At 35.3% G+C, this 13,180-nt stretch overlaps 1 protein-coding gene across 3 annotated transcripts; it reads right to left on the bottom strand.

Moving 5' to 3' along the window:
- Window positions 1-2,198: 2,198 nt before the first annotated feature.
- Window positions 2,199-11,618, bottom strand: LOC138308235 (uncharacterized). Of its 3 annotated transcripts, none has more exons than XR_011206095.1 (5): window positions 10,463-10,510; window positions 10,219-10,330; window positions 9,429-9,578; window positions 6,573-9,065; window positions 2,199-3,760 (listed from the first exon to the last, which is right to left on the bottom strand). XR_011206095.1 is itself a non-coding variant. In XM_069249219.1 (5 exons), the coding sequence occupies exons 1-4, from the start codon at window positions 10,677-10,679 to the stop codon at window positions 8,569-8,571; spliced, it is 783 nt and encodes a 260-aa protein (XP_069105320.1). In that variant the 5' UTR covers window positions 10,680-11,611; the 3' UTR covers window positions 2,199-3,760; window positions 6,573-8,568. The 3 variants fall into 3 exon arrangements, 2 of the variants coding, with proteins under 2 accessions (XP_069105320.1, XP_069105321.1); XM_069249219.1 differs by lacking the exon at window positions 10,463-10,510 and adding an exon at window positions 10,656-11,611; XM_069249220.1 differs by lacking the exons at window positions 9,429-9,578; window positions 10,463-10,510 and adding an exon at window positions 10,656-11,618.
- Between the last annotated feature and the right edge of the window lie 1,562 nt (window positions 11,619-13,180).

Below are 13,180 nucleotides of genomic sequence, written 5' to 3'. Positions count from 1 at the left end.
TAAAGAAGTTTTGAACAAGTGTTGTAAAAGTCATACTCAGATAAACTGTAAAAATGTAAACAAAAAATGCGGAAGGCAAAGCATATATGCATAAGCAAGGAAAAGCTGTCATTAATGTAATATATAATTATCAATAAGGTATACTGTAATGATATATCATAGAATAATATATTAAGTGAAAATGGCATTAATATATAGTACACAAAAATAAAAAATCAAACATTAAAATCCCAAATCGTTCTCTCTTGCCATCATTAAATAACTTCAATAACGTTGATAGCAAAAATGCAATAATGATATGTTGATGTAAGCATACACATGAAATAGAACATGCCGACGTCTTTTGATTTTGATTGAAAGTCGCCTAATCTCTTCATAATATGATTCATTTTATTTGCATTTTTACATCCACAAACACGGATCGACAATAAATTACAAAGAAAACATTGCATGTATAATATGATGATAATAAAACAAGTACAACTTATTGATTCAACAAGCCCGCTTTCCTCAGTTCAAACGACTTTTTAAGGAAGAGACCCTAACCTTGCGGAAATTGTTGTTCATTAGATGGCGATTACTTTACTAAATTTTCATGGTCAGAATTAATTTTGTATTTAGATAAGAACTTTTTTTCAATAGAATTTACTGAACACTTTAGGATGAAATGAGATTTATCCTCTACACTCACTTCATCCTCTACAATATTACAAAATTTACATAACCGATGTTGTCGAGGTATATTTTTTGTCCTACCGGCTTCAATTTCTAGGTTATGATTACTGATCCGCCATCAATTAACGATATTCAAAATTTTGCGAAAAAAAAGAAGATAATATTGTTTTGTTTAAGTTTACTATTATCATGACTGCGATCTAAAAGCTGCATTTTGCTCGAGAAAATAATGTCGAATCTGCAATGTATAGATCTGTTTAATGCATGGACCATTTAATCTGGCTTGTTTTTTCCTACTTAAATTTCATTATTTTTAGAAAATAGATATTTACCGATCACTAGCCAGATCATTGCCTGCACTTTGATGAAGAAATAGACATATATTCTGGTGTATGTGACGAACACTTGTGCATCAATGAAGTGGCACAATAATGTCATTGTGGCAATATATGGTGTTCTGATATATGACTTTGGCTGATGGCTCAAATACTATATAAATGATAAATGAGTGTAAAATAACGCCATTAACGGTTTGGAACTTATTAACGGAGGGTGTTTTTCGCAAATCACCAATGTAGTGCTTCAAAGCGAGAATTATCGTGATTTTTGTTTTTGGATTTTGGGGAATTAACTGAAAATTGTTAATCTCATGGCCATGTTAGTCAATGACCAAGAAAATGCCCCCGGGTGTTTTCTGTAGTGCGTTTCAATGAGGTGACATACTTTATGCACAATCATCTTTTTCCATTTCCTACGTACTTTCTGAATTCATATTGAACAAAAAAAAATTGTGAACGTTTACTCCATGCTTTATTCACCTATAATAAGCAATTTTCTTTCTGAACAGGTGCGATGACTCATTATTGTAAGCTAAATTCAAATTCCTATAAGAATTGACATATTTTCCTTTCTGCATATTGCTTCTGTATACCTGGGAAAAACAGATGTCGCGGACCAATCGGAGGCTTGGGGTATGAAGGGGGTTTCCCTTTTCATTACGACTTCCTGGTATTATCATTGGTAGGGATAATTTATGTTACCTCCAAACAATAACAACAATGTTAGCTACAGAAATTCACAAATTTCTATAAAACATACGATGAAAACACATATCGCATTTGACTGATAATACTCCTAATTTTGTGTTCCACACATTTCTCAGGTTGTATTATTGTCCAGAACAAGCAGAAGTCACTTGCACTGATAGATCTTTTTGACAGGTGTTACCCTGTGGTAGTCTGTATTGAGTTAAATTGCCATAGCGTTGAAGAATTTTATCTAAAATATATGCGAAAATATGTAACAATGCGTATAGAATATGTGAAAATAGAAATGTAATGAAAAATGTATATTTTCAAAAGTTTATGTTAAAAAGATGTCAAAATATGTAAAATGTGAAAATAGAAATGTAATGAAAAATGTATATGTTCAAAATTTATGTTAAAAAGTTATGTAAAACATGTAAAGAAAAAGTTATGTAAAACATGTAAAGAATTCGTGAAAATAGGTAAAAAAATGCAATGTTATGTGAAAAGTTTTATTGAATTATTGCATTTATTGAATTTAATTTAAAACAGTCAGTGACTTATTAAGACACAACAACACAAATACATGTACGATGAATTAAAGATAAACAATACACGAATAACAAATAGAATAAGAAATCAATTAATACAGTAATTTCCGGTTCCATTCGGCTAGTTTTTAACTCTGTAAGATTCTTGATAGAAAGCTCTATACCCATTCTATACTTCAAACACACTTGGTGAATTATCATTCCAAATGTTTTATCTGGATTGTTAAACATATTTGTTTGTTTGTTTGTTTGATTTATTAACGTCCTATTAACAGCTATGGTCATGTAAGGACGGCCTCCCATGCATGCGGTGTGTTGTGTGTGTGTGTTGTGCGAGGTGCGTGTTTCGGGAGACTGCGGTATATTCATGTAGTGTCTTCTTGTATAGTGGAACTGTTGCCCTTTTTATAGTGCTATATCACTGAAGCATGCCGCCGAAGACACCAAGCAACACACCCCACCCGGTCACATTATACTGACAACCGGCGAACCAGTCGTCCCACTCCCTGTATGCTGAACGCTAAGCAGGAGCAGAAACTACCACTTGTATAGACTTTGGTGTGTCTCGGCCAGGGGACAGAACCCAGAGCCTTCCTCACAGGGGCGAGCGCTCAACTCAAGGCCAAAAGTGAGGCGGTGCCAAGGGAGGCATTAGGAAAGATAAAGTCAGTTAGGAAGAAGAGAAAAGATAAGATCCTAAAATTTAGTCGCCTTTTACGATCATGCAATAGGGGCAGCAGGTACAATTCTAACGCCCTACCTGCAGGGCCATGTTAAACATATACTAGACAAAATGAGATCATAAATCACACATACACAGGTTTCCACTGGTCTGAGTTAGCTACAGAGTCAATTGTGTGTTGTTTTTTTTTACAACAAAGTTCGGCTCCTATTGGCTGGTACAAGTTTTTTAATTTAACTATAACCTTAGAGGTGTCTAACCAGTTAATATCATATCTTTACATCGGCTCTGTGTTTCACCCGGCAACCTATTTATTCCCCACGATACACTTGATTCGTAGGTAGCCCAATGCATGTACATTTATGTTACACACCAATGCATTCATACATACGCATACGGCAACTGACCCTAAAACTCCAGCTGTCCCTTCAGTGGCTTCTTTGTTCAACAGAAGTCCGGAGGGGGACGTAGGGTACATTCCTGTGGCGGTTTAAACTTGTCCTGCTTTGGTGTTTAACGAGTAGACGTGATGGTATGCTGGTGGGGAGATAACTCCTACAGATGACTGTCCATTTCCCATTTCAACTGCCTGAGAATGTCCACTGATCACGATGCCAGTGGTGGTGCCTCGACCACAGGGAGACGTCTGGCAATAATTGTAATAACGATGGCAGAAACGAAAAGGACTGCACCAATTACACAGCCTATATAGAAGGAGTACCCGGGAGAGAGCGAAATGGATGATAGCGAGCGCGTGGTCGAAAGTTTATCATTAGCAGCCACCAGCGATATAAAGATCCAAATTACTGAAGCAATGAGACATCCAGCTGAAATTATAATAAAACATTACATAAATTACCTAACATTTGGATTTCTGTTGTAAAGCGATTTGCTATTGTTTAATTATGTTTTGTACATCATATAATTCTACAGAACATACATTTTAATCGCACATATTAAAGCTGCCATCTCATGAGAAACGTAGTATTTTCTTTTCTCGATTTTACTTGTTGATGTCCGTTACTTCCTGAAATCAAAATTATCATTTTTGTTCTACGATATACGATCACAAAACGCTTAAAATGCTTTAAAGACTCTAGTGATCAGTTTTCCCGATTGATGATATTTAATATGATTTTTGAAAGCATGAAAATAAGCATTTTACCTGTTTTTTTCCGAAAATCAGGCATTCAAAACCGGAAGTGTGTTTTGTTTTATTAATAAATAAGTTAAAATATTATTTTTTCTATCCAAAATCGTACTCAAACCGTCTGAAAATTACTGAACTTTTACAACATATAAAAGTTATTCTTCTATATTCAAAAACTAAGCACATTTTCCATATAGAGTTTATTCTAAAACCCTAATACATACAGCGGTACAATTGCGTCGTGTTTGTGGCCAAATTGGAACTCTATGGAGTAGCGATTTAAGGATTTACCTCATTCCCTATTGGGCCCGCCCCCCTCCCCCCGTGGACCAGAGCAAATTTATACAAGTTCTAAGGATGTTTGTGGCCAAATATTCCATTCATCTATGACTAGTATTGATTTAAAGATTTACTCTATTTCCCCTATTGGTAAAGGAGTTGGTACACCTTCTAGTAGCGAAAAGGAAATGTTGAGGTGACTACACCGGCCTCGTACTAAAGGAGTACCTTCCAAGGGAGGTTACTCGTACTATGAAGATTAATTTTTTGCCTGTAATACTTGTACTTTTGCAATGCGAAAAGGTCCAACTGTATTAGTGCCAATATAAGCATATACATATTTAAATGAGCAAATCGTTAAAATAAGTTAGTAGACGACCTTGACTGTAAACAAAATGCAGTATAAAATGAAGCTGATATATACGGAAAAAAATTATTAAAAATATATATACTTACAAGCTAACCGATACTTACATTAGATGTATCATTGGCTTCTTAGGTAAAACATGTGTTTTCGTTTAAATATCACAGTGTATATAACAATAATGACAATAAAAAGCTCTCCGAATTTTATAACATATATGTATATTTCATTTTTCACAAATAAATACAGGCAGCCACTTGAAACGTCATGATATACACGTGCATATCAAAAGGTCTCAAATACTTTTAAATGACATACGTTTCAAATTGCTTATAAACGTTTCTGTGTGCCCCTGTGTTTTGACTGAGGTGACCAAGATTGCATTTTACGGCCTCGGAATAGCATTTAGAGACTGCTTGTTTTACACATGTTCCTAGAAATATAACTGTCGAAAACAGATATATCAAGATTTAATATCCCATGAAAAGTTACATAATATAAGACCACGATCGAGAGCACCGTGGGTAGCGATAGGCCAAGGACGTCTCCTTGCAGGCGGTGTATAGGATTTGCAAATTATTTAGTCTAGATGAAATAAATGATTATTCTAATTACTGGTTTATGAAAATAATCAATGTACTTGCAATATTTCCAACGTTGGACATTTTTATTTTGCTACAATTAATATCGACGCTGCTATCGTTTGTGCGATGAAATGAGGTGAGGAGGTTTTGCCGAGTCATCTCGGTTTTCCGTGTCGACATCAAGATAAAAATTGTATTTTAAGATAGTGACCGTGTATTCTGTTTATCCTGCAACTTTTTCATTATACATACAGAAGATGGTATTCAAAACGAAAGCAAATTGTCTGTTATTTACACGATTTCGCTCAAAGCGAAACACTTCTTTGATGATCAAGAAAAGATGCATTCACTATGAGTGTGTACTCCTTTTTACTACCGTGGGAAATATGTAAGCGACGTCATTTCGGTGATTGTGACGTCACAGTTTGGCGGGACTGACTGCCGTTTCATTCAATCCTACTAAAAGTGACGTCACTGGAATGTTCGGGATCAAGTCATCAAATTTAGAAACTGAATCAAACGAAAGAAATTGAACATTTATTTACTGACATCGTAATATTTTCCTATTGCAACTATTACAGGAAATTCTTATTATCTGGTATCGAGTTTTGTGCCCGACTAATATCGATATTAAAGCCGAAAATGCATTGTTTCTTGATATTGTTCCGCTTCTTTTGTTGACTTTATATTCGTAAAATGAACTTAACCCGCGAAGGGCATCAGAACGTTTGTTTTCAACGGGAATAAACACCGTAGAGATAAAGACCTTCCAAGTATGGCAAAAGTGAATATTTGCATCAGGGAAATAGGGACACATAAAGTCGAATTTATCCAAAAGTAATTAAGTTACACTACATTAATTTCGCTGGAACACTTAAAAAATTGTTCTGATTTCAGAACAATTGGAATTATGAAGATACCTCTAACAGTATTTTTATTATTATTATTATATATAATGTAAGTTAATAATATGGACCACCCGTGAATACCGGACCTGAAAATTGCGATCGAACTTACTCAGGGACGCTTTACTATTTATGGACGCTTTAACAGTTACAAGCGCTAATATTTGTTTTAAAAAGCTTTATCCCAGTATGTATATATATGTAAATATTGTATAAACAGAAGCCAATATCAGACAGGGAAGTAAAAGTGGATAAACCACAAGTACATCGTGTATAAATAAATATATTATATATATGTGTTATTTAAAGAGGATAAAAAGCATATATAATGGGTTCAAGTATGTGGACAGGGCTTACCTTATAAAGTACATGTACTTATGTACGTTTTGAAGTTATACTCCATATAATCCAAACACACAGAGAATTTCACACCGAAACACACTCGTGCACATAATATCCAACTTGCCAAAAAGGCCTATTCAAGAAATGAGTTCAGCTAGACACCAGACATGTGGTATCTAAAGTCACATGCTGAACTAACGGAATACACTTCGACACTTATTTGTTAAGATGAAAGTTGGCATTGTTTAACACATACTCCTCCGAGAGTACGGTGTTATATGATAATCTTCGTTTCTTCCCGTTTTAAAAACAGCAAAAAGTTTTCCGTACAAACTGTATGTATTCTGCACACAGTTAAGTTTGTAAGCTTCACTTAATTTCCCTTGATTAGCTCTGGTAAGATCTTCGAAAATCGCAGTCCCTGTCCCTTTCAAGTTCAGTCGCGCGCGTAAAATAGCTGCCTTTTTGGTCCTGTGGGTGAATTTCACAATAATCAGTCTTGGCCTGTTGATCCCGTATCTCCAAAGTCGGTGGGCAATGTCAATATCTCTGGACTCTACCGGAATTTTTAGTCTCCGATACAAAATTCTGCTTAGACTCTAGTTCACTGTTTCTGGTCTCCATTGTATCCAACTGCTCTTCAAGAAAACGTACTCGTTCCTTCAGATAGTCTTTCTCATTGTCAAGATCATAGATACCTCCCTCAAGTCTTCCGATCATATCCTTATTCTCCTGCTTGATGGCACGTTTCAAGCCCTGAATCTTTGCTTCCATAAAGTCTTTGGTGACCATCATGGAGAGCATACTGTGAATTTCCTCAAGTTTCTCATCTGTTGATTTCTTCTGGGAATGTGGATCTAGTCCAGCATCACTCTGTCTGCTACTCTGATTTCTGGTTTTAGCACCGGTTGAGGATCCTGAGATAGACATATTGCCCTGTAGAAAAGTAAATATGTATCACTGTCCGGGCTATTCACTAATACATGTATGTATGTGTGACTGGTGGCGTCGTGAGTAGTGGTCACCGTGGTCAATTCAAACCATGTCTAACAAACACATTGTCCACAAACACTCCGAAATTCCATATAAACTTTTCGCTGGATGACGAAAAAGTTACATTATACAAACATGATACGTTTTTATGAAGGACCACACGATGAAAACAAGGTAATCCTGGGTAATATAGGGCAAATATTGATTTTGAAGAAAATTCTCCCAGCTGAATTTCAGCCTAAGAAATGTTTTCCAGGATTTCATTTCCTTTTTGAAAAAGTATGTGAAATAAGATTATACCATTATCATGTTTGTAAAACGGATTAAAAGTGTGGACAAAATCGATAACATGCCAAATATTTTGGGCAAACCCAATATCCTAAATTTTTATCATGCTAAAAATTTGGATTGTTCTGCTTAAAAAAAAATTGTAGTTAAAATAATTAGTAAATGTCATTATAAATGGTTATAAAAGAAAGAATGAATTATCTTTTATTAACAAAAGTAATTCAAAAATAAAATAAATATGTTCAAAAGGTGAACACAAGGGGTCCCCTTGCCACATACCTAAAGTATTGATAGAAAACATCATTTTAGTCCCTTTTTTTCTGAAGTAACATGAATAACTCTGGGGTATTTAAAGTTATCCCAATAATCTCCGATTCCAACTATTGCTAAACATAACTGTAAATCTAGAAATTATAAGTGAAAAAGACACATATTCACACACAGTATATTGATTGATGGCTTCCTGATTTATCTTAATCATTCCGCAAGCCTTAAGGTCCAACTGTCAAATCGTTATCGTGAAATTGCCATCAATTCTAAGATATCCTCGTGTTCATCTATAAGAGTTTTGAGATAACCATTTCAGGATTGTTAAACCACTTGTTACGTGATTAACCGATGCAAGGCTTAGATTTTCCACAGCTAGTCTTAAAATATCAGAAGAGCAGGATAGACAACTCTCTGGTATCCATTTTATATTAGAACTGATGTCAGGCACATGACTATCCCTTCAATATTGTGATAGAAAGTCGTTTCCTGGGTCCTGGTCGTACTTGTAGGACGGATCATCCTGTGGTAGTTTATACTCAGTAGGACATCCTCTAGTAACTGTATTCCTTTGAGGCTTTACCACTGTATAGGTTTGAGGGTACTCCTTTATGGCGGTTTGGAAGTACATTCTTGATGCGTTTTCAGAAACCTCTAGTGGGATGGTATCAGATAAGCCACTGAGAGGGAGAGAAGACTGTCCTGGTATGTCGTTTAGTGGGTATGAGGTATTACCAGTTGTCCGACTTCCTGTGGGCCCCATCATTACTTCGGGACCTTCGGAGTTTAGACATGATGTATCATCCTCAATTTCGCGGTTGACAATGACGATAATGAAAACGATGGCGGCAAACAGATTGGCAGCGGCAGCACCACAACCGAGATAAAAAGATCTTCCACAATGGATTTCTCTAATTACCGATTCAGACATCCAAATTAACACAGATATCGCGATTACACCTGAAAACAAAGAAATATTTGATATCTTACACAAAACGTCATCGCCTGATCGTCAAGGTTACTACGCATAGGTTGGATGTGATGTACTGTTAGAAATGATAAACATATCAAAATTTCGAATCCGTCTCTCTTAACATCTTTAAAGATGCTCCATCACCGCCAAAGCATGAACGACAAATAATAACAAACATTCAATCTTGTATATACATGTTCTTGTATGTGTCTAGTAAACACAAAAATACATATAAAATAATTAATTTTGCTTATGGTACATCCGCAATCAGTACTTTATTACATAACGCCTGTTTTAATCGGTATTTAATAATACTAGATATCTAAACATAATAAGAAAATAAGCATTACCTGACAAAAACCAAATTAGAGCTTGCATTTTGACGAAGAACCGGTCTTGATTGCGAGTAGATAAGCATACTTCGACGTTACAATAAACGATGGATATTACGTTACACAGACACCCAAAAAGGCTAAAAGCTATGTAGATAAGGAAACAAACTGAAATGACAAAAGATAGATTACAAATAGTGGCGGTGTGTTTCCGAATATTGTGCGTACTGATGATTGACAATAATCGATTAACTACTAGATTGACTCAACCGATTCAGTCATTGATTTCATATTGCATAATCGACTAATCGGGTGATCAATTGTAAATCTAGAAAATCCTGTCTAAAATTTAGAATTCATTCTGTGTTTAAATTGTTCCTTCAACATCTTTTCAAAAAATTTGTAATGAAATGTGTCCATTGTTTATACATTATTTTAGTGTCTAAAAACTGAACTGTAAAATGACTATGAACAGAAAATCGAACCGATTAACTTCACTTATCTTCGGATCAGTAATGCGATTCCAATCGATGATTGAGTGTAGTTTTAGGCTATCATAGAAGATTTATTATTCGGTAAATGAATAAGCATGGTATCAATTTCAAGACAAATTATTAAAAATGAACACCAATTCAACATCAATTAATTGAGAACTAAGCCTATATATAGCAAATTCGGTCTTGATTTTACTGCAAGTGGTGTTTTCTTTTGACAAACATTTATAAAATAGCATGTTATTATCAACACCAACTGTTTTCATTATTCTGAATGATGTACCGGCTTATCTATAACGACTTTGTATACATACTTGCAGTTGATGGCCCCGCAAAGATATAGCCTTTTGAATTTATCTCGAATAGTCCGATTCCTGTACCTCTTTTCCCAGCAATGAACCATCTTTCAGTTACTAAGGCTGCTATCTGCAGACAGAGTTGTAGAAAAGCTAGGAGGCTGCATAATTTGTATATTTCAGATGGCATTGTTGATTAGAAATGCCTCCCACAGTTACAGACTGTATAACTAACTCGGGTAATGTCGTCTGCATAACTAACCTATAATCTGTGTCTGCGTCTGCGTGGTAAACGATACTTCACTGCTGATCATTCATGTGTGGGTTTTCATTATTGTTGACAAAATATTAAAATGTTGTCATGAAATACGTAGGGATTGACATGCATGGTACTGTATTCTCCAGGGCAATTGTCATAATATATTGATCAAATATAAGTAGCATCGACTGTATACCTTAGCCACAATCCAAACACTCATTCTTTTGTGCTAGGGTGACAGGGTGTATATCAGAGGCTGATAGTGGTGGTATTGCTTACGAACAGTCAGATGAGCTTTGTTTTGCGTCTCCCTGTGTGCATCTTAACTTCACATACCAGTAAACATATTGTATGGGTTTTCCCCTTTTACCCCAACTTCCTTGTCAGGTCTCCTATTATGGTTAGGATATACACTTCTTATCAGACTAAACTACCAGTAATATTGACATTATTTCACATTTTACTGATGTAACCAGGCGCAGATAGAGAGGGACCGACCCGGCTCCGCCCCTCCCCCTTTATAGAGAATCGTCTCTATCAAAGATCATGTGAAAATTCGTGATTCTTGATAAAGACCAGCTAACGTTTAAGATAAAAAATCACTATTTCAACAGCTTAAACAGTTACATGGGGTTGTTTTAATATTCTGCTACACTTTTGCTAGCTCAGAGTACAGGAGCTTAACATCCAGTCAATAATACATACATGTAGCATAAATAAAGTTCTCGTGTATAATCGCGCCTATAATACAATAATATATCATTCTTCAAACATATAGTAACACTAACTTAAGTCATCTTGAAAGTACCGTTTGCAAATCGGAAATTTCACTCCGACAATCACGAAAATATTTTCATTTATTTGCAGCCGGCTGGGAAACATCGTAGGCCGGGGTATTTACATATCCCGTATAATGATAGGCGACATATAGAGGTTTATTTTTTATCAATGATTTGTCCATATTTTTTATGAAAATCGTTAATAATCCTGTAATATCCATAGCTCTAATGGCATCGCACAGTATAATCTGCATGTACAAACGTAATGGAAATAGAGGATGAATTGCTTCGAAGTATCTACGCGCAATCTTTATGAGCTGAAATTAATACATCTTGTTTATATGTTTAGGAGATAAGCCGAAAACTGTACTATATGTGTGAGAGGGTACAGCAACAAGGCTCGTTAGGGCCGAGTGCTGTTCCCTCTCACACATATAGTACAGTTTGAGGCTGATCTCTAGCTTAAAAACACAGTTCCTTTTGTGTTAATAAAACCCTACTATACAAAGCATTCATCATTTATAAACCGGGTGGGTAGCATATGTTAAAAGTAACAACAATGTGCATTCATTCTATTCATCTTATGTCATATCAGTAACAGGTAAAGCATGCACATTTTCACAATGTGTCCCGAGAATGGACATAGACTTGCTCTACCAGGACAATGTCTTTATTGCTGATTACTTGATTAGTGACACATTGTATATAGAAACTGAAAGGGATGTACAATGTGTGAGTAGTGTTTTCTTGCATATCTGACAAAACAAAATGAAAACAAAGCACGAGAAATGGATTTCAGCAAAATTTAACAAACATTCAGTTTCATATGCAATTTGAAGAACTCAAATACACAAACTTAAGTCTAATTTATAGTTAGCAGTGTACAGTAAGACCGAATGGCCATGGGTGAGATTAAGCAGAAAGTCCCTCTTTTATTATATGCATAAAAAATTAAAAAAAATGTATATGTCCTAAAATTGGTGAATTCAATCTAGAGAATTATATGCAGGCTTCACATTTGCATAAAGAAATTCACCAAAATGGGTTAGAGATTAATGGTTTAGAGGGTATCCGAATGTGCGTCTAAGATGGAAAAACTCAATACTATAGCAGCAGAAAATGATAGCCGGGGTACGAGGTAAGATTGCTCAAAATTTTAATGATATACCTATGTCGAAATAGGCTCAGTACCGCTATCACGGCAGTGATGCTTGGTTTTAAACTATGTTAAAGAAAAAAAATCATCCTAGAGGGGGTGTAATTTTGGGTTAAAAATCCCAATTTTTGCATTAAAAAAAAAATTTGGTTACCATGGTTTTTACAGGCTCACAAAACCACAAAATGCAGACCTGTCCAAAAATGGACTCTGCATAACAATTACAAATGTTGTGTAGATTCAAAAAAATATATACTGTACTTTTATATCGATGTTATTTAAGGTTAAAAAGCTGTGTGTACATAATCAAAGCCTGCACTTTATTTTGCTGAATTTTTCAAATCTACTGTACACTGCCAACATAAAAAAGACTATTCTATCCATTTTTAAGTGAGAAATAATTGATTTCAGTATTCGTCACCTAGAAGCATATTGATTTTCAAAAAATTTTGGGGAGGACCCTCCAACCCCCGATTCAAGATTTCTGTAACTTCAATTTGTCCACGATGTGCTTCGAATGAAAAATATTTTAAAGATAATCTATGTTATTAATTTTAAACATTGTTGGATAGAACTGAATAAGCATATTTTTAATGCCTAATTATCCATTTTATTAGCTAAGAAATAGTTGATTTTTAACAATAAAAAGTGTCCAAATGCTACATAAAAGCATCTAGAATACCAACATTTTTGGGGGAAACCCACATACCCGCTTACCAGAAGGCGGCAACTGATCCCCTCTCGTGCTCTCCCTTAGTCTCGGCCTTTGGCCACGAAGCGCTGGCC

The sequence above is a fragment of the Argopecten irradians genome, chromosome 14, assembly GCF_041381155.1.
Source record: "Argopecten irradians isolate NY chromosome 14, Ai_NY, whole genome shotgun sequence".
NCBI lineage: Eukaryota > Metazoa > Mollusca > Bivalvia > Pectinida > Pectinidae > Argopecten > Argopecten irradians.
Note: the sequence above shows the minus strand (reverse complement) of the source record. Positions and strands in the feature narration are given on the sequence as shown.

Bases quoted from the DNA above. Each gene is read 5' to 3' on its own strand.
- LOC138308235 (XM_069249219.1), bottom strand. From the start codon at position 10,679: ATGAGTGTTTGGATTGTGGCTAAG. The intron at 9,579-10,218 runs GTATGTATACAA...TTGTCATTTCAG, and splicing joins TGCGGGGCCATCAACTGCAA to TTTGTTTCCTTATCTACATA. The intron at 9,066-9,428 runs GTAATGCTTATT...CTTTGTTTTCAG, and splicing joins TCTAATTTGGTTTTTGTCAG to GTGTAATCGCGATATCTGTG.